Source organism: Glossina fuscipes, unplaced genomic scaffold (genome assembly GCF_014805625.2).
Source record: "Glossina fuscipes isolate IAEA_lab_2018 unplaced genomic scaffold, Yale_Gfus_2 0, whole genome shotgun sequence".
In the NCBI taxonomy this organism is placed as follows: domain Eukaryota; kingdom Metazoa; phylum Arthropoda; class Insecta; order Diptera; family Glossinidae; genus Glossina; species Glossina fuscipes.
In genome coordinates this window covers 2,427,345-2,452,544 of record NW_023998414.1, presented here as the reverse complement: position 1 = coordinate 2,452,544, position 25,200 = coordinate 2,427,345, and the positions used below count along the sequence as shown (strand labels likewise).

At 31.5% G+C, this 25,200-nt stretch overlaps 4 protein-coding genes across 7 annotated transcripts in view; 2 read left to right on the top strand and 2 right to left on the bottom strand.

Annotated features, from left to right (window-relative positions):
- LOC119635340 overlaps nt 1-1,072 on the top strand; it is a 2,109-nt gene extending 1,037 nt beyond the window's left edge. The window contains exons 2-4 of one of the 3 annotated variants that reach the window (XM_038030133.1): nt 154-476; nt 590-722; nt 822-1,072. In XM_038030133.1, coding sequence (XP_037886061.1) covers nt 359-476; nt 590-722; nt 822-933 — 363 coding nt within the window. In that variant the 5' untranslated portion in view covers nt 154-358 and the 3' untranslated portion in view covers nt 934-1,072. Of the gene's footprint in view, nt 1-6; nt 477-589; nt 723-821 lie in introns of those variants that run through there. The other 2 variants (XM_038030142.1, XM_038030124.1) reach the window with 2 other exon arrangements.
- A 1,227-nt stretch (nt 1,073-2,299) lies between these two features.
- LOC119635333 (serine/threonine-protein kinase CLA4) lies at nt 2,300-3,434 on the bottom strand. The gene has a single exon (XM_038030112.1). The coding sequence runs from the start codon at nt 3,230-3,232 to the stop codon at nt 2,435-2,437; it is 798 nt and encodes a 265-aa protein (XP_037886040.1). The 5' UTR covers nt 3,233-3,434; the 3' UTR covers nt 2,300-2,434.
- Nucleotides 3,435-7,327: 3,893 nt separating this feature from the next.
- Nucleotides 7,328-18,571, top strand: LOC119635318 (kinesin-like protein Klp10A). 2 transcript variants are annotated; one of them, XM_038030101.1, is made up of 5 exons: nt 7,328-7,602; nt 8,016-9,344; nt 15,419-15,665; nt 15,773-16,525; nt 18,121-18,571. In XM_038030101.1, exons 2-5 carry the CDS (start codon nt 8,332-8,334, stop codon nt 18,436-18,438), a joined length of 2,331 nt encoding a protein of 776 aa, XP_037886029.1. In that variant the 5' UTR covers nt 7,328-7,602; nt 8,016-8,331; the 3' UTR covers nt 18,439-18,571. The 2 variants fall into 2 exon arrangements, with proteins under 2 accessions (XP_037886029.1, XP_037886023.1); XM_038030095.1 differs by lacking the exon at nt 7,328-7,602 and adding an exon at nt 7,786-7,866.
- Nucleotides 18,572-21,634: 3,063 nt separating this feature from the next.
- Nucleotides 21,635-23,616, bottom strand: LOC119641837 (zinc finger protein 33B-like). Its single transcript, XM_038040713.1, has 4 exons — nt 23,326-23,616; nt 22,614-23,263; nt 22,048-22,540; nt 21,635-21,980 (listed from the first exon to the last, which is right to left on the bottom strand). The coding sequence occupies exons 1-4, from the start codon at nt 23,491-23,493 to the stop codon at nt 21,789-21,791; spliced, it is 1,503 nt and encodes a 500-aa protein (XP_037896641.1). The 5' UTR covers nt 23,494-23,616; the 3' UTR covers nt 21,635-21,788.
- Between the last annotated feature and the right edge of the window lie 1,584 nt (nt 23,617-25,200).

The following is a 25,200-nucleotide window of genomic DNA, read 5'->3' as shown; positions in this document are numbered from 1 at the left end:
CTTCTTATGCTTTTAAACGTAACTTACTTAATATGTAGGATAAGTAAGACATAACAAGTAAACTGTAAGACATAAACAAATTTACGTCTTTGCTGCCAACGGTTTACAGCATAGGCAATAAGTCAAATTTCACCTATTCATCCCAAATTTAAGGAATTTGCGAATACCGAAAACAACAACAAAGATTACTATGTCGACTTAAAATCTCACACACTCATCGAAATTGTAAATACTGTAAAATATGGTTAGCATTGGATGCTGCAAATAGAATCCATACCTTTCGTGTAAAAGTGAATCAGTGAGTGAGTGGTTATAGAAATCAATCTATCAATTATTTTAGATAGAAAATTTACAAACAATGACTTTGAAAAATAAAACTAAATACATTTTATTGATGTCATTTTATTGGACCTACTCCTTAATAGTTATGACGAACGCTTTCAGTTTACAATACTATGGAAATACTAAACATAAAAGTAAGTTATATATATATATACATACGCATACATATATATATATATATATATGTATATATCTAATTAATTACATTAATTTATTGTATTTATTCTCTTTCCTCATATGATATCAGTTATGTCCAATCATTGTTATCAGGAAGAATTAGGTCTATTGGTACCTATCAATGAAACTATATACCCGACTAACATTGAATATATGTGCATAAGAGCCTATTGTCGGGATGATTACGTTCTAATATTGAAACAGTAAGTTTACTCTATGATCTTGTCTTGTCTTGTATATATATATATATATATTTATGTCCATTTATTTTCTATATTCTTCGATTTCAATTTCATTTTCAGCTGCGATCGCATTTTATTAAATCCTTATTGCCGTCAGACGACATACGACTATACAAGACCATATCCGGATTGCTGCCCGAAACTCTATTGTAATTATATATTTGATAATTAACATATATATAAATAAAACAAGAAAGTTGTTTCCACGTTCACAAAAATTTTGGATATCAACTGTTACAAGCAAACATATAAAAATGTTCATAATTATTGGTTCGTTCGATAATCAGTGCCATTTTTTACTGAACTCTGCAGGAATGATCTTTTTTCTTTTTTTTTTTTTTTTTTGTATATTAAAATAAGTTTTGGTTGTCCTGTCTTTATAGATTTTAATAATTGGATTTTCCTGGCATGAAGTACATACATACATACGAAGTTTGGTAATCTCAATTTCTTTGTGCAATGGGGTTAACCCATTCTTATATCGAAAACGTGATTTCAAAAGTTTATTCCCGCATGCCTTTAGAAAAACTTGTGACTATTATAATGATATTTTAAGCGATGCAAATGTCGGTCACGTCACAACATCCTTTTCAAGAGTACATTACAACTTTTTATTCAAACACTAGAAAATGCTAAAAATTCATCTTTAGTATATCAAGTATATATATAGTATATAAAACAGAATGTGCATTACATATACATATATATATATTATTTATTTATTTATTTATTTATTTATTTATTAGATATTTTTTTGGGTGGATTTTCTGGTTTACGGTTCTTCATTTACAACTATAAAATTGTATTAAATTTTTCTATTTTATATAATTTCCAAAATTCTTTATATTTGTAGCTTTTTTTTTTTTCTCTTATTCTTCTCTCTATATATATATATATATATACAGATATACACAGATATATATATATATATATATATATAAACCTGAGCTATTCTACATAGACTGCTGTCTAAAAAACTTCTCTAAAAAAAGCAAAAAAAGCAATAAAACTCATAATCGAATTACAATAAATTTCTTTGCACCTTCGAAACTGGGCTTGTAATCTCCTTTTTGGAAGGAAATTATACAACAAAACCTAATGTCGAATATATATGAACGTAATGATACTGAATTTCTTTGATTATCCAAACATTTATCTTGTTTTCAATATTGGTCCTCAAAATATTAGATCAAGAAGTAAGGTTTTTACTTTTATTAGAAGGCGCGCCGTTAAATCTTTTATTCGTCATTATAAGCGCGCTTATTGTATTCGTTTATTTTTCATCGAAGACTCTAATCTAACCTAAACATAAATGACTATCCTATCGCGCCTCTACTCTCCGGACACGCGTACGTGCATAGATTGATCATTTCAGAATTTAGTCTATCGTACGTTCTGCTTCCGCTTATCATTAATGAAATATATATTGAAGTAGACGATGCAGAAAAAAAAAAAAAAAAAAAAAAAAAAAAAAAAAAAAAAAACACTCTCACACACTATATCTCCACGTCTGTTCTAACTAAAGCTATTGAAATGAAATTATATTTATAATGTAAAGGGGGGGGAGGGAGGAAAAAAAAACATTTCGACTATATTAATTTTTTGGGTATATCCAATAACTCTTTGATTATGTTGATGATCGGCGTGAGCATGACTTCGCTATTGGCTAAATTTCATTGGCGCGCTGATCGTTCAGTTTCCATAAGGCATTCACGTACCAGTATACGGGCGTGAACAATGCCACGTTTTAGGCGTTCGGTAGAAGTACGTGAACCTGTATAAGTAGGACGTATATCACGACCCATTTCCTCGATAACGGCCAACAGTTGAGCATACTTGCTAAGACCATTATTAACGCCTGTAGCTCCCACTGTAGGTAAATTAGCCGTTGAGGTCATCGGTGTAGTTATATTTGCTGAGGTTTGCGTGGTTATAATCACAGGTGATGAGGACTGAGGGTACTTAAGTTGCAGAGGATGTTGACCAATTTGATTTGAACTATTTTGATTACTATTGCTATTGCTGATGCTATTATTTGATCTCATTGAACTAGCCGGCGTTAGGGTAATCGAGGGGGTTGTCCCAACGCTATTATTAGCTTGCTGTTGCAATAAAGCCAATTGAGCTTGTAATTTTTGTGTATATTGTAAAGCTGCTACCGCTACGGCAGCACTAGTGTTACTATTCGCAACTACATTATTCAATTGATGATGATAATCACGTTCCCGTTTGGTGAGATTATACAAATCTCGTCCGCCCGCGTCACGTTCATTTGTATTGCTATGATGACCCGTCTGATGACGTTCTCGTGGGGTATGATGGATTGCGGATATTTGGATTTGAGGTTGTTGCTCACGTTGTTCGCGTTGTTGCTGATAATTGTAAAAATTCTGCACCTGTGACCGTGGTATTGGGGTCACAGTGACGTCACTTAACTTAGATTCTACCGCTTGTATATCCATTATATCCATATTTTATAAAGTGAGAATTGTAAATAATTTCAAAACAAATGAGTTTTAAAGATGATTTAAATAATTTCTAACTAATCTTTAATGATTTATAAGAGCTCTTCAGTTTTCCTTTTGACAAAAGAACAGAACTAACGCAAATTTCTTTTCTTAAAAAGAGAGAGAAAATAAACCATGACGAGAAAGAAAATAAATGCCTACAAATAGAATTGCTCTATTCGTATATACATATCTATATATATATATATATGTATATACATGCATATATATATATATATATATATGCAGAAAACAGAGTTACCAACATTGAAAAACTAGTTAATATAAACCAAGAAATCTTTACAAAAAAACTTATGCATATCAAGCCGAGAATTGACGAAACTCTATGCATAAGTTACTATTTGATTAAATTGCATTTATAGGGAAATAACTATTAATTAAAACTAATTACAAATGAAATTTGGCAACACTACTAGCACGTAGAGTAGAATGGTCATCGGTTTAAAAAATAATACCTTTAACCTACGCTCAATAAGCTTGATAAGAAATACACTGCAAAAACGTATAAAACTTTTAATATTTGAAAATTTCCTATCTCTTCCATTTGCCATGTGCTTATGTTAAAGCTAAGCACAAAATGCTCTCCATTTTGTTTGGGCGAAGACAACAATTAAACAAGATTTCCAACGGCAGGGATTCTCTATAAGCTTTTATGTAGATCTACCAAATATTCCAATGAAACTAATTACGCATTCAATAGATAGCGAATAATCTGCTCCTTTACTTTTTATTTTTTTAAATATATGATTTATATGATTAGAGTAAATATCAAAATCGGTTTAGTTCGGTCGCGAATCTTGTCTACAAGAACGAATTTGATATCATATTTTTTGTTTCCATTCTTCAACTCAATAATGAATCAATAAAAAAAAAAAAAACAAGGACAGGTTCACAATTATTATATCTTTCTTAGACTATCTCTCCCGATGTCCTCTGGAACAGCGTAACGATGTTGAAATAACTCCGTCTTTTGAAACAAAGAAACCCATATAATACAAAGGACGACTATTATGACCAGAAATGCATAAGTTATGCTTTAAATTTTCACTTCAATTTTTGGAGACTTCATCAGGATGTAAACAACAAGTGAACGGCGAAACACTGCTGTGCCAGTAATTTAAACTAGTCACTGTAATTTTTATAATTTGTTAAATTTACATTTTCCACATTTACAGTTACGAACGAAATAATAAAATTAGTAATCATTCCCGAGTGGTGAGTATGAAAACAACAACACCATTTACCTTATCATAATATCGGATATAAAAGGCTCTATATGCAAATATAGGGTTTGAATATTCATCAAGCAAGCTTTTTGAAGAAGAGCTTTGAGTCGAATCCTTCCTTATCTAATGTGGAATCACAGATATAAATCGACGGAGAAGCTTCTCTACAAAAACCATCCCCACCATGCGTGACTTTTTAGAATATATGTCCACCATATTTGGCATTTGGTTTGAAAACGACTACAAAATAAAGAAAAAAGCGATTGAGAGATTAATTTAACTAATTTAAAGTGAATCAAAACCCGTTACCGATCCGCAATATAAGCACTTTACTTTTCAATGCGTACTTTTGGGATCGCAAGTAACACAACAACTATACTACACTGAGAAAATATGTCAAGCTACCCTTAATATAAAGAATAAATCTTCTTGTTCTAAAAGTTTCCCATCAAGAGCTACAGACTGTGCATGAAAATGTTTTGATGGGCCTGCCTGCTCCCTAACACGAGGATGAAAAGTATTTTTCGCAAACTTCATTTATAGTCTGCTGCGAGGTATGCGAGCAATTTCAAGACGAGCGGATGGGAACGCTAAGCACGACGATTAGTTCTGTTGAATTACTTAATTAATGAACAGACCTCCTTTATATCTGTAGAAAACTTGCCACAGAAACACTTATGCGTAAGCATATCATATTTTATATTACGCCGATGCGCAGGGATATCGAGAATGTTGAACGTTTCAGGCAGAGTTTGAATGATTCCGCTTTCACGGTTTTCAACGGCGCATTTTCGCCCATTTTCTGATCTGCAGTCTTTAACTAAGGATTAATTCGGTTAAAAATTCCAACTTGATCAAGTATATATATTGTGTACAATGCGTGTTACACGACATATCAAGTATGGTACATAACGGATTAGAATTAAATATTATAAAATAAGAGAAAAATTTTACATATTTAACCATGCTTTAGTGTAAAGCACGATAATTTCCCGTTATCAAATAAATTCAAGCTATATTTAGACTTTTGTATTAGGTAAGGTGTATGAAGAGTGTATGAGTATGTCAGAAGTTTTGGCCCAAACCAAAAACATAACTTTTCTACTGTTTTATTTTGTAGGCCTGTAGCATTTGTGTGTGGGAAATGAATTTGTAATTTTTTTTTTTTTCTTTTTTTAATTTTTTATTTTTTATTCCATTATTTATACAAACGTAACAGTTGTCGGGGAAACTGTGATTAAGGCGATGGCTATTATGTAAAAAAAAAATAGATAAATAAATAAAAAAAATAAAAAAGAACATGCACACAATCAAATAAATCATCTAACAATAAAATTTAGTAATTTTTAAAACAGAGTCCACCGCTGTACAAAAGCGGCAAAATTCTAATATAAATTAACGTACGTGTATATCTGCTCGAAATACCATTCACACAAAATCATGTATAATGAAATTAAAACAACAACAATAATTAACAAATGTAGCGATTATCTTACCAAATTAGGCGATATTTAATTGACAATTGTTAAAAATGGAAAAAGAAAACGTAACAACACAATACACGATTAGAGCAAGTGTCTGTTTAGAAAACAAGTGAAAAAATGCAAAAACGAAATGAAGTTCTTTAAGAACTACATACATACTTAATGAGATAAATATCACAACATATTAAACTTAAAAAGGCATTTTTTTTTTCTATTTCTATTTCAAGCTTCAACTTGTGTAAGATAGCTTTGCTCAAGCAAGCTGCAAAAAATTGAATCGAAAAATTTTCATAGACTTCATTGACATACCTTTGCATGCATAGGCTTGTAAGTTTGTTCTTAGCTTGCGATGTCGTGATGGTTATTTTAATTGAAAAGTTCTTGTTTAATACAAACTATTCTTCATAACTGTATTGTTCATACTGGCTTTAAATTAAGAAATTTAAGAAAATTATCAAAAAAAAAAAAAAAAAATACAAAAAAAATATAAAAAAATAAAAATGCTTTCTAATCCTTTTGTTTTTATAGAACAGAGTTACTTTTCGCCACACCCACGCTTTTTAAAGCACTCCACATAGAGTTTAATTGAACAACCGTTACATTTGATCCGAACGAAATCATAAATTAACCTTTATAACCATTATTGCGTCCTTCTAGTTTATTATTTCGCGTTTCATTAGGGTTGCAATGTTTCGAATCCTATAAAACATATCGGAAAAGCAGCCATTAAAATTGCATATTCTATCCATTCCCGATTATTTTCATTAACAAATTAGTTTATTGACTTTTAATCGAAATTAATAAATTAGCATAACACTAAAGCAAAATTGTGAAAGTCTTTTTCAATTGTCTTAAAAAAAAAAAAAATAAAAAACAAATTAACAATTATATAACTGGAAGCAATTAACATAGTATGCTTTCAAATAAAAGTCATCAATAATTTTTTTTAATTCACACAATTGTGAAATCATAATAATATTTTTGGTGTAATAAACAAAGAGTGTAAAAATTGAAAATAATTAGAATTAGTTTTATTTGAATTTTTAGTTAAAATTTTGACTGATGTAAAAAAATACAATCGAAAAAACAAAAATCAAAAAACGCGATCATTTTTTTTTGTTTCGAATTTTATTTTAAAAGTTTTTTTTTCCCCCCTTTTTTTTCATTTTTTATCATATTATTATAATATTCTGCACATTTGATTAATACAACACTGGTTGAGAAAGCGAAAAAAAAGGAAAGAGACATAAGAATAGCAATAACAACATTTAAAGAGATTGAAAAGCGAAAGCAAAAAAAGAGAGGTAAGCAAAATGCGCTGCCATATTTAACACTTAATTGTCAGTTGAATTTCGAATTGAGAGCGAATTATAGCTACGTACTATAGATTGCAAACAAGATTCAATTGGCAGCAAAGTCAACAAACCGAATACGAAATAGATTTAAAAGAATAAATATAAAGGAAGCGAAAAACGATTCATTCGCCGCAGCGCTGCAGCTGTTTTCTGTGTGGCCTGTCATAATTAACCAGCAAACCAAACATTCAGGCAGCCAGCTAATCAAAGCTTCTTCTGAGTAATCGTGTAACAACGGAAAACCTCAAGTAAAATAACTTATAAAGAATTACAGCAGATCAATTCTTTTAAAAGCAAAAAATATACAAAAAATCAAAAAATACTCTTATGCTAAAAATATTCAAAGAGAAAAAACAATATATACTTTATAAAATAGGATGAAAAAAAATGGAAAAAAAATTTTTTTTTAAAAAAAAAAAAAAAAAAAAAAAAAAAAAAAAGAATAATAAAAATTGCGACAAGGAAGAAGTGTGCAACTGTAATCTATATATATATTTTGGATGTGTGCTTGTGTAAGTGTGTTTGTGCGGTTGTGTTAAAAAAGAAGTGTGAAGTGAAAAACTTTTTTTTTGATATTTATTATTATTATTTTTTTTTTTTTTTTTTGTTTAATGGATGTTGTAAATTTTATTTAGGCGTTTAAGTGCGTTTTCTTTTATAGAAATTGTGAATAAAGAGAGAGAAAAATTGTGTTTTTACTTGTCACCGCACAATCTCAACACTAATCAGAACCACAACGTTTTCACACTGAAATCACACAAAGCGAATAAGTGCCGAATTAGTTAGTGTGTGTTTGTGCGAGGTGTTGCAAAAAGACAGTCAATTTTAGTTAAGCAATACCATTAAAAATTATAATCTGTGTAAGAAGTCGAGTGAGGTGTTTACGTGTATGCGTGTATGTGCATTAACCCTATATCTGACTTGAACTACTTTGTATAGAGTTGAAAACAACACGAGAACCTACGCTAACACCCACAATGGAATACATTTCAGTTGGCGACAGTGTCAAAATTAAACGTACAGATGGCCGTGTACATGCGGCAGTCGTTTCAAAAATTAATGAATCCGGCAAATCGATCACGGTCGAATGGTATGAAAGGGGAGAAACGAAAGGTAAAGAAGTCGAATTGGAAGCCATTCTAGCTTTAAATCCCGATATATTGGCCCAGCATGAACAAGATGTTGTGCATGCAGCGCCCGAACTGAAAAAACAGGCAACCGCACCCCTCAATTTATCACGTAATGCCACACAGGTAGCTGTTGGACATCGCACAAATCGCGCTAGTATTAACACTGCAAGCTTATTGTCATCTGCGGTGGCCGAACAAATGGAAATGCCACCGCCATCTCAGCAACCCAGCACAGGTATCATGCGTTCGCGTACAACTAACAACGCTACACGTTTAACATCGGGTACAGCTAGCGGCGGAGGTGGTGGTGGAGGTGGCGGTAACACCACCAGCATTGGCAACAGTTCCGTTAGCGGTGGCGGTGGCGGAGGCGGTGGGGGTGGTGGTGGTGGTGGTGGTGGTGGTGGCGGTGGCGGTTCATTGAATACCGGCAATCCAGTTTCTCGTCGTTCCTATGTCGTCAAAGAGGTTGAACGTCTGAAGGAAAATCGCGAGAAACGCCGCGCCCGGCAGGCGGAAATCAAGGAGGAGAAAAACGCTTTAATGAATCAAGATCCAGGTAATCCCCATTGGGAAACGGCACAAATGATACGTGAATACCAAAGTACCCTCGAATTTAATCCACTTACTGACGGTCAACCGATTGAAGACCATCAGATAACAGTTTGTGTGCGCAAACGGCCACTATCGCGCAAGGAAGTCAATCGTAAAGAGATCGATGTAATTTCAGTGCCCCGTAAAGATACATTGATTGTTCACGAACCTCGAAATAAAGTGGACTTGACGAAATTTCTAGAAAATCATAAATTCCGTTTCGATTATGCATTCGATGATCGTTGCGATAATGCCGTGGTCTACAAGTGAGTAATACTTTGCATAGACAAAGGTCTTTTGCTTTTATAACAATTTTCGCAACAAATTCGTTCAATTCATTTCATTCACTTTTAAGGCCTCAGGATTTGACGAACGATAACGAACATTTATCGAAATTTACAAATTGCTTTACCTTTATCTCGTTTTTATTATGAAATCACAATCTTGTCTAAGAAGTTGTAAGAAGAAGAAAGAAAAAAATGCTTAAATGTGCATCATAAAGCCCTAATTAATTATTTATATATATGTTGTTGTTGCGAACGAGTTTGAAAAAGAAAAGATTATCCCAATATTCTTGTCAGAGTTCCTGGTTTATTTTGTTATTTGATTTTTTTCAAATTTGAGCCTTTTTTTTTTTTTTTACTTATGATTTATGATTTCATTCAATTATATTTAAAGGTACGCGCAATGCTGCTCTTAACTGTTTGCATTTGCACTTGTTTTGTAAGAGCGTATTGTTGTGAACTTGTAGCTTTCTATTGCTGCTGTCTGCACGTTATAACGAGATTGTGCCGTGCATGTTTGATAACAACATTCCAATTGATGTGAAGAACAAAACTAAACGTCATCCTAAAGTCTAATAAATTTTCTGAAATTCCCCTGCTTTTCTACGATAGAAACGGAGTAAAAGATAAGGACGTCAGGACAGATGCTATACCAACATGTATTGATTTTAAATAGAAAATTTAAAAATGCAGATCGAATTTATCTCTGCTCTTAAGATTCCATTTATGTTACGTTCTTGTGCCGGTATAGTCGTAGTCGTTTAATCTACAAACAATAATTTTATCCAGCAAGAAAATTGCTATGTGACATGCAATGTTTCTAAAAAAGTTCCTTTCCCTACTTTACGTACCAATGCTTGAATTGCATTTTCATTAGCCGAATAGAAATGTAATCCTGGATGGATTTCGTTATCGAGAAAATTAATCGTGTGCTTTATGGATAAATTCGAAGTGAAAAACATAGTTTTTTTTTTTCTGCCTACTCTCCTTATAATAATAAAAAGTAAATAAAAAGTTCCGGGAATTTAAAAAAAAAAATCATGATACATACTTGTCCGTTTCCATAATAGACAGTTCTTCCTATATATAGCGAACATATATATTATATTAGTCAAGCACTCGATAGGAAGTTTACGTACAAAGATAAACTGCAATGAGTCCGACTTCATTTCAAACCAAAAAAAATTCCCCAAAAATATCAGGGGGTGGATTCGGATTAGGTGTTACTTAACTTAAATTAATATACTAAGTGGATTCATTGTTTAATCCCTTAAGCGCAGCCCTTTTGAAATCCGTTTTAAAAAGAAGGCAAGCCCTGTACTCGTCATCCCGGACAATTTTTCATTCAACAAAACTCACACCTTGTTTTCATCTATAAACATGATATTCATGGGCGTCCTTATATGGAATGAGATCCGGGATAGTCTTTCTTCATAAATAAAGACTTTCTGTTAATCAGAATCCTTAAATGAGTAAGAGAGCCACATATATAATAATCCAAATTTCCTTTATTTAATTCCTAGGCTTATTGTTTATGAGAATCCTTAAATTAGGGAATCGATGCAAAAAAATTTCTTTATATTTAGTTCGTTGATCATGGAGCTATATTTTCTCCACGAATTATTAAAAATTAGACCTTTGCTTACTTCTGCTAGCAAAGATACGAATACGAAAGGTAGTTCACGAAATTGTCGCCATTCGATTTGCAAGGAATCATTTCAATTCAAGCCCATCAAGATTCTTGATAATTTTTTTTTTTTTTTTTTTTTTTTTTTTTTTTTTTTTTTTTTTTTTTTGAGCAACGAGTTGTATTGAAATCGAGTTGATAAGCGAGATGGGAAGCGTGTCGTTGACATTAATTAAATTGGTTACGATCTGTATTCAGCAAAGGGAATTGACTTATTGATATCTTGTCCTAGTTTCTGTGATCGCGAGAGAATTTTCGCAAGAAATTTCATCAAAAGACATCGGAAAACGTTATGATCAGAAAATGTTTTTCCAAAAGAGTAACAAGAAAAAGAAGAAGAGGCAGAGAGGAAAGAATGAATGTATATTGGAAAGAAGAGGGCAAATTCTTTTCGAACTGTGCATTGTAAGAAAAAAAAGTTTGGGAAATTTCGTTGCCTATTAAAGATGCTTCGCATTCTAATCGGTCAGCAATTATTATTAATATCGGTCGTATGTTATCTTCGGCCGGTTCCGACTTTGCTTTGACATAATCTGTAATTAAAATTTAAGCGACTTTCTCTCTATCGACGTTCGCATTTATATTAAATTGAATTCAATATTTTTAATCGACTTAATGAGAAGTGAGGTGTGTCTCTCCAGTTTTTTCTTATTCAAGTAGCTAAAGTATATTTTTAACTCGAACCCTTAAAAGTAGAACCTTTAAAAAGTCCATAAGAAATATTTCTTTGAGTTCGAATTGTTTTTGCTGCCTTGACTAGGATATGATATTTTAATCAGTAATTAATTTTTCGCCAATATTTTCCCTTTAAAATTTTCCTAAGCGACATGCAACAGCTGATCATAACAGTATTATATATTTGAATATTATTTATTTTATTTATTTATTCGTTTTTTTTTTTTTTTTTGTATTTCTTTTTTGTTTTCTCTTTACAATGCAATGACAAAGACAACGGTGCCAGTGACGTTTGTAGTTGTTTTATGAATATATGGGCTTATAAATGGAGCCACTGAGATGATGTTGCTGGTGATGATTAGTCATACACGAAATTCTTTATTTTTGATTTATTTCTTTATACCGCTTTTTCAGCTACCATTCGCGTTTGCTATTATGCCCCTTGAAGAAACTTCTTTTCCATTTGAATGACGGTTTCATACGTACGTACCGTATGTACGTTTATTCATTCGTTCTTTCGTTCGTTCGTTTGTGGTTTTTTAACTATATTTTTTGCTCAGTCTAAAATCATACGAAATGAGTGTTGTTCGCTAAGAAATATTTTGTAATAGAAATATATTTGTTTACATGTATCTCTTGTAGTGAACGTGCCAGCGACGATGACGTTTAACTTTAAAAAAAGATAACACCAAAGACTTGGATGGTATTTGAATTTTTTTTTTTTTTATTTAATTCATTTTAATAATATTTTTATCATTGAACTACTTGATCTCTTGTATATAATTATCTTAATTTTTTTTTATTTATTTTATTTTTTTTATTATTATTATTATTTTATGTAATTTATCGAATTTTTTTTTTTTTTTTTTTTTTTTTTTTTTTCTCTCTAACTTACAGTTTTTTTTGTATTCACTTCAAGTTATTCCACAGCTTGTATGATTTCATATCTCTGTTTATCACTTTCTTCCTACTCCCCGTGTAACCGTTTTTAGTAGCGTCAAGGTCTTTATTAGTTTCTTTGTTTATCCGTAGTCTTAAAGTGAAGCCAGTCTTCGGTATTGTGTATGTTAATGCGAATTTAATTGCATTTGAGTCGATTTTCTTTTTAATTAACTTCAAGTTATGCTTTTTGCACGACGTCCCATTTCACCTATGATTTTTATAAGCAACATTATCAACGTAACTATTTCAAAGACTTTAAGGAAAACTTTTGTTTTAATAAGCCGCAGCTTATTTTCACGTCCTGACACGAAATATATTTGGAAAATGAATTTTAATCACTTTACCGGATATAAACGAAACATATGCTGGGCTATTGCAGTATACCTTGTTGGATAAAATGCGCGAAAATCAAATGAACGTATCTCGCTTAAATACCGCTTTTGCTTTTCGAAATACCACCGAACAAAAATTGTTCGCAATACTGAATTTTTCATTTCATTTATAATACTTTGGAGTATAGTTCAGAAAGTACCGAGTTTTAGTACATTCCATAACAGATCAAGATTTCGCGATGAGTAAATCATCATTCATCTATTTATATATAATTAAGACTTTTGAAGCTGACGGCACCACAAAAGTGGAAATAGAAAATCGACGCTTGAAGAATTGAAGACGAGCATTAGCTCCTTAACGACAATTGAATCGATAGAGATTATTAATGCAAATCATCATCTGTGTAAGTCCAGTAAAATTATTATTATCTACCGCATTGGAAATTTAACCAACTGCTAGTAATTTTTTTTTTTTTTTTTTATCTATTACGCTGCTCGTAGTTCTGGAAATGATTTCAATTTTGTAGATCTTGTAAAGATGTTTCTACAAGCATAGCTATATCTATTTTTAGTCGTTATGTACGATATTGACGGAATCAACAACAGCAGCTGATATCAAAGTTTCGTTTTTTATGATGACTCTTGCGAATATACAAAGGCTTCTTAAACGAATTTTTCACTTTTAAGGGACTTAATGAGTGTGTCATTTCCTATTCATATTGGGAAACGGCTATTTTTTATATGCACTGATTACAGTGTACGTTCCCATAACCATATATTTTGACATTTTTGAAAAATTCGAATGGACATATTATACACATTGTCATTTTCTATGCGTAATAAGATTTTAGATTTAGAGGAGTCTTCGGACCCAATTTCGATGTCTCTCATTGACATCATGGGCCGAAGAAGACCATAGGCAGGGCGGGTATAAAAACGCCCAGCGGCACAAGATATGCCCGTTCGATAGGTAAGGTTACGTCCGTCCGCGTGTATGGTACTGGATAGGTACGTGCCAGTCGGTTAGAATAGCAAAACTATAGAGCATCTGCCATATCTCATGACTTAGCTAGTTCGAGGAAAAGCACGTGCACCTGTACCATACCAAACCGCCAAACCTTCTAAAGTGGCACTTTCGATTTGCCCTAAAATTTAATGCAGTTAATAATTTTCTACACACACACACAGGCAGGAACGATAAAGACAGCAAACACGTTACATTTTGTAATTTTCTCTTCCTAATACGAAGAAGAAGAAATGTAAGGGACGATAATTATGTTGCGATGTTGGGGAATACTGGTGATGAATTTTTAATTGGGTATGTGATCTTGAAAACTGGGCAATTTTTCCCGATCAATTTGTGCTGCACTTTTGCCACGGACGGAGTCGTTTATAGAAAATTGATCTGGCAAATTTATCACATTTATTTACTCCCGTCTTCATCATTTTGTTACTAAAATAATCTCAACAGTTCAATATTTTAACCTAGAAAAGGTGTTCAAGGTGTTTTAAGCTATAAAAGGTGTGTTCATCTGGAATGTTCGAACATTTAATCGAAGCGTTTGAATAATTAAATCGAAGACAAGCTGCCCGAATTTTTCGACAAGTGGATAGCACTATCGACCATCGAACTTCAAGAATTTTCCCAAAATGGATTTGATTTTTTTTTTTTTTTTTTAAATTAAAATATATTTGCTGGTTATCTCAACCTTATAGGGCATTTCTTAAAGCCGGAGAGTTGTGCTGTTTTTGTAATTGTTATAAAAGTTTAGATTTTCTTTATAAATCGAAATGAGGGTCGTGCAACCGGAACACAATATATATAAAGTAGTTTAATATAAGTTAGGCGAGCGGGGGCTAATGTTGAAAGCAAAAGCCTCGTAAATTTGTTTTGTTTGAAAAGAAGGTATGTGATATTAATTATTTTGAAGGTTTGTATCCACACTTTTCCATTCACCTCTCTATCGCTTGGTTAACTATCATGAATCGAGAGTTTTTCTTTGTTGTTCTTTTTTTTTTTTTTTTTTTTTTTTTTTTTCTTTTTATGAAATTTGACCCAAAAATTCTGCAACAATGACCGGTAGCAAGCATTGTATTTTTACAAAGCGTATTACAAAATCTGAGTGTGTGGGGTAGTGTCTCATTTTTCTTTATTTATTTTTCTGTCGATTTCAGTTTCAATTCGTTTTTAATTGTATGACATTGAGAGTAAATGGAATAGTGATGTAAATGATGGGCAAGCAGGATTCGGGTGGGGCAGAGAAGACGATTAATATTTGTTTGTATAAATGACTAAGTAGTAGCGTAATGCAATTTATACTTACTAACGAAATTCATAGAAATTGAAACAAACGTTTAAGTGCAACGATGATGATAATGACGAAGCACCTACTAATTATTTAATTAATTGTATTACACAGATATACTGCTAAACCGTTGGTTCAAACTATATTTGAGGGTGGCATGGCTACATGCTTTGCATACGGTCAAACTGGTTCTGGTAAAACGCACACTATGGGCGGCGAGTTCAATGGCAAAGTGCAAGATTGTAAAAATGGCATTTATGCCATGGCCGCAAAGGATGTTTTCAGTTACTTGCATAATTCACGTTATCGCAACTTGAATTTGGTGGTATCGGCAAGTTTCTTTGAGATTTATAGTGGCAAGGTATGGTAACCAGTTGCTTTTTCTTTCTTTACACAACATACACATATATATGTATAATATAAATATATATAAATATATATATACGCAAATTTTCATTTTTTCTTTAGGTATTCGATTTACTTTCCGATAAGCAAAAATTACGCGTATTGGAAGATGGAAAACAGCAGATACAGGTAGTAGGTCTTACCGAGAAGGTAGTCGACAGTGTTGATGAAGTCTTAAAACTAATACAACACGGCAACACTGCTCGCACCTCCGGACAGACCTCAGCCAATTCGAATTCGTCACGTTCCCATGCAGTATTCCAGATTGTTTTACGTCCTCCAGGCTCGGCGAAAGTTCATGGCAAATTCTCTTTCATCGATCTGGCAGGCAATGAACGTGGAGCTGACACATCCTCTGCCAATCGTCAAACACGTATGGAGGGCGCTGAAATAAATAAATCTTTATTGGCTCTAAAAGAGTGTATAAGAGCTTTGGGCAAACAGTCGGCCCACTTGCCATTCCGTGTATCTAAATTAACTCAAGTATTACGTGATTCTTTTATTGGAGATAAGAGCAAAACCTGCATGATTGCCATGATTTCGCCTGGCCTAAGTTCGTGTGAACACACTCTGAATACATTGCGGTATGCCGATCGGGTCAAGGAGCTAGTGGTCAAGGACACACCAGATGTACTGTTACGTGACGAAGGTGCCGACCATATTATTTATGAAGAAGATGAAGAAACCAATATTGTACAGAACGTTTCACAACGACCTTTGGCTAATAAACATACTAATCATAATAACAATAATAATAATAATAAGAATAACGGTCAAATATCTGGGAACGATTTGGCGTTGTTGCGCTCATTAAGTGTAAGTAAAAGCATACTTTCAAAACTCATCTAATAATTCAACCCTTCCTCCTGCTACATTTCAAATTATTTAACGTGTTAACGCGTGCTTTAAAGTTTTAATGAATTTCCTTCAATTTTCTACTTTTAAATTCTTATTAATGATTTTCAAAAATCTTCGGTCGCAATGTAATAAATAATAGCTTTTATATGTCAAAGCAGTCATAACTTGGTATAACCCCTATTGGATCTCTTTAAATAGAGATCGAACATAATCTCTTTATCTTAATCTCCGTAATCGGAGGTAATTGACTTTCTCATTCTTCGAAATATAAGTTAAGGCGATTTAAGGTAAAAAAAAAAGCACTAAACATAGGGTGTAGAAAATCTATAATGCAGGTTGTGAATTGAATTAGAAATGGTTGACATTAAAAAATCGTGAATCTATTATTGAAGGGAACTCATTTTGGAATGCAACAAAGAAGTTTTCGAACGAACATTAAACTTTTTTAAGTCTACTCAGTTGCCTACAGGCAACATTAATTACATTTTTGGTATCGAATATGCGTATACTTGCCCTTGATTAGTGTGAATAGGGGAAGCTACTTAGTCAATTGTGAAAAAAAACGAATTGCGAATTCAAGCCATCGGCTAGGAGAGCAAACTTCATCTGCAACTTTTTCCAATTTTCTCCTACTTAAAGCAAATAGAAGTTAATAGATTAGATTGCTCGCAATTACTAGACAATTAATAATCTCTCAAATTCCCAACTATTTTAGGAAGTTCTATATAAAATTGATCAAAAATAAGATTTCCGTGCCGGGTTTTATTAATAGTACATGCATAAGTCGGAAGATTCGATTCCATCTAAAAAAAAAAAAAAAAAAAAAAAAACGGAAGTAATCTCTGCAGTTTAGATAATTAGCTACCACATACAAAAATACTCCTTCAATTATATAACAATATAAGGCTTAATACGATAAATTTTGCGATCGATATGATGCCTTAGAAGCAAGTCTTACTTATAAGCATAAGAGATGCCTTTTTTGAAATTGAATTTTTACCAAAAAAAATTGTTCGAAGGACACTTTAATGAAGCAAGTAAAATTAATACCTCTTTTGCATGGTAGATACGTTAATAAAAAAAAAAAAAAACTCATAAATAGATTACTTCCAGATCTGAAAAAGCAACTGGAAAATGCAATAAAAAATAATGTTTAAAAATTGTTGTTACGGTTCACTTGGGAATTTTTTTGAAAAAATGAAATTGCGTGTAAAATACATTACGTCCTTACGCTATGCTTAATTCGGGGAATCCCGGAATAATCTAATGCGTGCATTTACAATGCATATCGGTGAAGAGTGAGAATGAAAAAATTCGTAAAACTATCAAAAAAAAAAAAAAAAAAAAACAATGCATAAAATATTGCAAATCGTGTAAAATGAGAATTTTGTCATTTTCAACTCTTCTTAAATCAAATTTCGTCATAGTGCGTATCTCTGTGTAACGCTTTATTATTATCATTATTATATAATTTAGTATTTTTATTATAAAAAAGCATTGATTGAATCGAATAATAGAGAAAATTTTATATATTTTTTTATTCTCTCCTTCAGGAACATGATATGTCCGACGAGTTGTTGGTACAACATGCTGCCATCTCAGATTTACAGCAAACTGAAGAGATGGTAGTGGATCAACATCGAGCAATTAATGATTTCCTATCTCATTTCTTGCCCGAATCATTGCGTCTTTATAATCTCACTAATTATGTAGACTATGATCAGGATGCTTATTGTAAAGAAGGCGAAGAATTTTTTACGCAATTGGCTGATATGGCAACTAGTTGTCGGGATATGATGGCTGATTTTCGTGCTAAATTAGCCAAAGAAGAGTTGTTATCGTGCACAGTAAAACCTGCAGGCAAACGTTAAAGAAACTAACAAATAATCCTGTTGTTTAAAAGCAGAGCAAAACGAATACACACAAAATACTCCTTTTTTTCTTTATATGCTAAATACAAAAACAACATAAAAATACTGAACAACAATACACCTATTTAAAAAACAAAAAAACAAAACAAAACAAAAAAAAAAACACAAAAAAACAAAAAAAAAAAAAAAATGAAGAAACAAAAGAAACATAAGCAATGAAAAAAGTTTCTCTTCTTTTTTATTCTCTGTGTATTTCTTTCTTTCTGTCAATAATATCTCTCGCCCCTTTGCTATATAACAAGAAAGACAGCCAAGCAAACAACAACAAAAAAAAAACAAACAAATGCATGTTTTATTAAAACCGTTAACTAAAAAAGTGCGCTCTAAGAACCAGTAAATTAAACAAAACACATAACATGCATTTATCATGTGCATACTCTGTAATACTAATGTTTACATTAACTTACCTCAACACCTAACTCATCAAGAGTCATCTATTTTGATTGGAGGGAGCAAACGCAACATTAGTGCAAACAATCGAGAGATTCCTTGTTGTTATAAAAATTAAAAACGTTAATATACATTGATATTGACGTTATCCCCTTTATTTTGCTCTCTTGCATAACTATATATATATATATATGTTGAGAACTTTTTTTCTTGCCTAATTGATGATGGGATACATATATATTGTTGACCAATTATTCCTTTAATTAAAAAGCTTTCATTTTTATTCGAATTATTTGAAAAGTATTATTAGATAATGAGATAATGAAATGTTAATGCGTGTATGTAAGCTCTCTTCTCCATCACAACAGCACTGAAGTAAAATATAAACGAATAAGTATTAAAACATCTAGGCTCTAACCTTTTCATTTATCATTTTCATTTAACTTTTCTCAGCAAACTCAACCTCTCCTTACACAAAAAAACAAAACAGAAATTTTTTGTTTTAATCACACATTTAAGAATTTTTATTGTAAAACTCTCGTGTCTTAGCTTTCGTTTAATTAATTCTTTCAAACAAAAACAATTTTTTTTGTTTTTTTTTTTTTTTTTTTTTATTAATAGAAAAGAAAAGCCGTTATATATAGTATGTAATGCAATATGTTACTGAAAAGAAAAAGGCGAAAAAAAAAAATCTGTCGTAAATGCAATGAACAAATTTTCTCCTCTTATACTAAACATTTCACTCTAATGCATTAAGAAATTTATATACTTTTAAAAATTTAAAGCTTAAGAAATTCCATACATTTTTTTATAGGTTTTATTATAATTATTATCAATAAAACACACATACAAAAATCAACAAAAAAAAAAATTATTATTTTGTAATGAAATTTAAAAAAATTGCCTTGTAAAACAATAATTATCTAAATTCCATATATAATGTTTTGTTAATTTTCGGCGAAATAAAACTTGAAAGAAACGATTTTTATTCAATTTCTTAAATATTCTTTTGTTTTTATTTTTTTAAATCACTTCCTAACGGTTGCTCTTAGTCCATAGATAATTAATTCTTTAATTTTTTTTTTCTGCACTACCTTTTTCTGTTTCCACACTTGTCACACAAACGAACACTTAAGTTAAGTATATATATATATATATATATATATATTACTTAATATATATAATATATATATAGTATAGTAAGTAATATATATATATATACACATATATATGTTGAAAATGAGAGAGAATTTCTATTTAATTTATAAAAAAATAAAAAAGTGCTTCAGAAATTTATAGAAATAAAAAAAAAAAAAAAAAAAAAATTAAAAAAGACAACAACAAAAAAAAAAATAAAAAAAAGATTATATACATATTTAGTATTGAATAAAAATTATTAAATTATAAAATATAAAAAGAATATATTATTTAAAAGGAAAGAAATCAATTAAAAATTCATGTTTATTTTTTTTTTTTCTGAAATAACAAATTAAAATTGTTGTTTTATTTTGAAAACAAAACCTAATAAAGATAAAGAACTTCGAATACCTAGTGTCGATATATAGTAAACTCACTCAATATTTCCAAACTAGTTTTAACGTGTTCTTCTAAAGAAACAATTTATATTTTTAGACTCTTCAATAGATACTTTATGATATTATGAGGTCCCGCGGGATACATTTCTATACGTTCTTCAAAAAATTTTGAATTTTTTTTGCTTTCAACAAGTAATTTCTCGTGTTCTTCGATAAACAATTGAACTAAATTTCTTTTCGAATCATTTGAAAAACATTTTAAGAGGTTTTTCATTAGTCAAAAGCACGCCACATCGTTGCTTGAAAAAATCATTTATTGAGAAAAATTAATACAATAAATATCTCTCTCTCTCTATAAGTGAAGCAGTTTCACTTGACTTCACGCCCCGATATTACCAGCAACTTTTTACTAAATAAAGAAAAATTAGATGCTATACCGAAAAGATCGTATGCTCCAAATTGAATCTTTCGATTGCAATTTTTACAAACAGCAAAGTTTCAATAACGGACAATACATATAATATTGACGATGAAATTTCTGATCGGTGTGATAAACATAGTTTATCATTTATCCGTGATTGTAATCGGAATAATTTGTGAAACGTATTGTGTGTATATTATTTTCCTTCTCATGTTGTCCAAATTTTAAGTATTTTATTCACAGAAAGTGAAATTGTTTTCAGTTATCGTGGCTTTTAATCTGTTCAACGGGAGAGCCTTAACTACATTAACAATATTTGCTCTACGATATGTAGTGATCTTAAGAAAATCATTGTAAATTTTTTCTAAACTCGTAGCTATTGTATCGAGCAACTGCACGTTTATATAAAAAACTACAACAACAACAACAACAAGGAGAATTGCCTTTATAAATATATATTTTTCCTGTAAATCATCTCTAAAGGATGTGATAGTTGACAGCATGTTAATCTCAGCGCTCTAGCAATAAGCGATACAATTAGTTACCCAAAAATGCCTTTGATAATCCTATTGAGTTAACAGCCAACTCTGCCTCTGACAACTGTACTTAAAAGTAAGTAAGCATTGGAAGAGACAAAAGCAATGTTAGTTGCTAAAACCTCTTTTATACGTATTCCTTCAATTAAAGGTACAAGGAATTATGTTCAATAACTTTCAGTATTCTTGAATTTTTGATTAGGCCTGCATATTGCTCAGAAAGAAGCCTTCCATGCACTCCCAGTGAGACGTATGGAATTTTGCTACGCATCTCTGCCCTTTAACTTATTTAGTTTGTTATTTTAAGAAAGTGACCAAGCAAACTCGATTCTTTCGAGTAATTCAAATTAAATCCGCAAAGTCGAATTTAGTTTTATTAATAGCAATAAAATATGAAAAGACTTTCTATTACGTTGGAACTACTGCTGGTGGAAATACTATATACCCATGACAATCCCCAGTTATACTACTTATAATATCATTATTATCCATATATAAATCAGCAGTGGGATTATCGTTATTTGTTTCAACTGAAGGATTCTGACATAATTCCGTTTCGTATGCATACTCCAAATCCGCATGAAGGTTTTTTATGTGATTCTAAAAACGAAAGATAAAAAGAAAGACCAATACCGATTTAAAACTGTTTTTTTTTTCGCCCTCTTACCATCAAATGATGCTTACGGCGAAATAGTTTTTCACAATACTGGCATTTAAAACGTTTCTCCATCAAGTGAATGGTTTTTTGATGGAGTCTAAGAGTCGATGGTGTGCTAAATTTTTGTGGGCAAAATTTACATTCAAATTTCTGATTTGTATGAGTGTAGAGGTGAGTTCGTAAATGATCCGATAGCATATAGCTTTTTGAACATATCTTACAAACGTAAGGTCTTACGCCCGTATGAGTGCGTGCATGAATTTTTAAATCAGCTTTGGCAAAAAAGGATTTATCGCATTCGTCACATTTGAAATTCCTGATGTTATTATGACGGTTTAGATGGTTTAGAAAGTGAACTTTTTGATTAAACGAACGCTGGCAAGGCTCACATTGATAAGGCAGTAAACCATTGTGTAAATTCATATGCAATTTTAAAGATTTTGAAGAATGGAATAATTTGGAGCATTCACCACAAGGATACTTTTCGTCATGCTCGGAGCGTCTTAAATAAAAGCGAAATATGAATTCAGTTATCTGACAATATGTTAAATAGTTTAGAAAGATTTTCGACTTACAAATGATATTTAAATTCTATTGCATCTTCAAAAATAATTCCACAAGCCAAACAATTAAGATCTTCTTTCGGTTTTTTTCTTTTTCTAGATTCGTTTGGGTGATCATCAATGAGCTCCTCTTGATATAATTCGCCCTCTTCCTGATCTTCAGGGTATTGTATGCAAGTTTCAGAATTTTCATTGAAATTCAAAACATATTCTTCAATCTGATTTTCAGGCCGATTTTCTTCTACACGGAATTGATCAGTGTGAGTGATAAATTCACGGATGTCTGTAACACAATCATTTGTTTCAACTTCTTCCAAGTCATTCAATATTTCTATATGCTGTGAAAGTGTTTCGCCCTTCATTAAGTTATTATTTGCTTCAATAATTTCCTGGTCCTCGTCCTCCGCTACTCGCTCTTCCCCTTCTTCTTCTGATTTCATTTCGACCAATATATTTTCTAGATCATTATCTTCATCAGTACATTCTATACCACAGCATTCACTATATAAATCCTCTTTCACCAGTTCTTCAGCATCATAAATTTCTTTTAATAACTCCACAGTACGTCTGGCTTTTAGTTGCAATTTTTTAAATAACTTCATCTGTAAATCACAGGTGTTGCATAAAAACTGTGGATAAATGTTACACATTTCCAAAGGTATCTACGGTAGACTCATTATGTTAAGAATTTTCTAACTTCTCTCAATACAATTTAGCTTCTTACTTTAAGGCCGATTAGTTCCTCATACATTTCCCCAATTGCCGTTAGTGCATATCCATTATCACTAGCTTCTTCCTTGTTGACCGTAAACAGTGCCTCGTAATCATTGTCTTCTTCAATTGCCTGGCATATCAGACAACTATTCGTTATATCGCGATGTGGTGTTAGCATGATTTTTCTCGGCTCCGGAACAACTCAAATTAGTTTAATCTTAGCTTTCAAATAAAATTAAATCCGCATGTAAATAAATGCTTCTTCTTCTTGTTGCTTGCGGATATTCACATGTTTATGCAAATCCATGAATATTAAAAGAAAATACAAACTATTAAGAGCTTGCATTAATTTTGAGAAATAACTTATGCAGATGAAAATTATGAAGAACTGAAAAATCCTAGTGTACATAATGATTAATTTGGTAATTTTAACCTTTCTGTACCTAAATTAACAGTTTTCCATTTAGTATATTGAGTTATTCCAACGATAATAATGGAGTGCTGGACCTTCATTACTTTTGTTGTTTAATTTGAAGAAATCTGCTCTCGAGGCTCACGTTCAGAAGCTTATGGTGATGGTCTTCCATCTTAACCTAATTGTTGGTTTTGGTTTCGGCGGTCATTTTGATATCAATAACAAACAACGGTCTGAAGGACTAAAAAAGTTCCAACACAATGAATTGCATAACTTATTGGACGAAAACCCAGTTTAAACTCTTAAAGAACTTTCCGACAGTTCAAAGTTTGAAATAAGCTTATATATAAAATAGCTGTCCCCCAAAAGGACTGAAAAGGGCGCAAAAGAATAAAAAGTTAAAAACTTGGGCACATTAAAATATATAAATGAAAACTTTTCTATGCCCTCCTATGTAATATTTTCAAAGCGCCTAATTTAAACACCGAACCCTGATAAGCAAGAAAACATTTTATTAGAATTTTTGTTAGTTTCACTCGCGTAAAAAGAAGCGCTCCTTTGGCTTATCAAATCCTTTGAGAAACAAATATTAGGAAATCAATGTAAATATAAATAAAAATCGCAGGACTTAAGAAGTAAGGAGAAGCAATGGTGCTTTCGTCGTTCTCTATATAAAATTCGGATAAAGAATTCTATAAATTCAGCCAAGCATTCATCTAGCATTACTGTGTTTAATTTGGCTGTATTTCCGCGAAATGTATGATGCCTTCAATTTCGAAACAAGAATAAGTAAAGATAACTTGAAGAGAATTTTCATATTTTTAATAAAATAATGTCAACTTTTTTTCATTTAAATGTTTTTAGTGTGACCAGGTTTACCCTGTCTTTTTTAAGTTTGCGGTAATTTCTTGCTTCTTTGTTTTTTTTTTTTTTTGTTCAACACAGTGAATCATCTGTTGTTGATATCAAATCATCAAGATTTTCAGAAGAAGAAGAAGAGTTGCTTTGTTGCAGCACTCTTTTTTTATAATAACAAGGAGATAATCATATAAGCAGGCGATGATCGCCTCAATCATGGCCGTAACGATCGCCGTGATCATCGGCTGGTGTTATTTGGGAGACAATTGATAATCGCTAAGAGGCTAATCACATAGCGTAGTCGTCAGGTTTCCAAAAGCATCCAATACTTCTCGTTTATTTATTTTGCATAAACAAACTACACATGATAAACAATAATAAGCAAGCAAAATGAAATGAATTGAAAATTATGTAGAACTTTACAAAGTAATAAAGTCAAATCCATTGTTTCAATTTTTTTTTTTTGGAAAAAAAGTTTATTATGGTGTATCCTTTTTTACAGATTTTCCTTAAAAATAAATGTTAACAGCTCTGCTATAACGATTAATGCATATAAATGATGTCTTCTTCATCATTATATAATATATTGTATTTTCCGTTCCTGTATGCCAA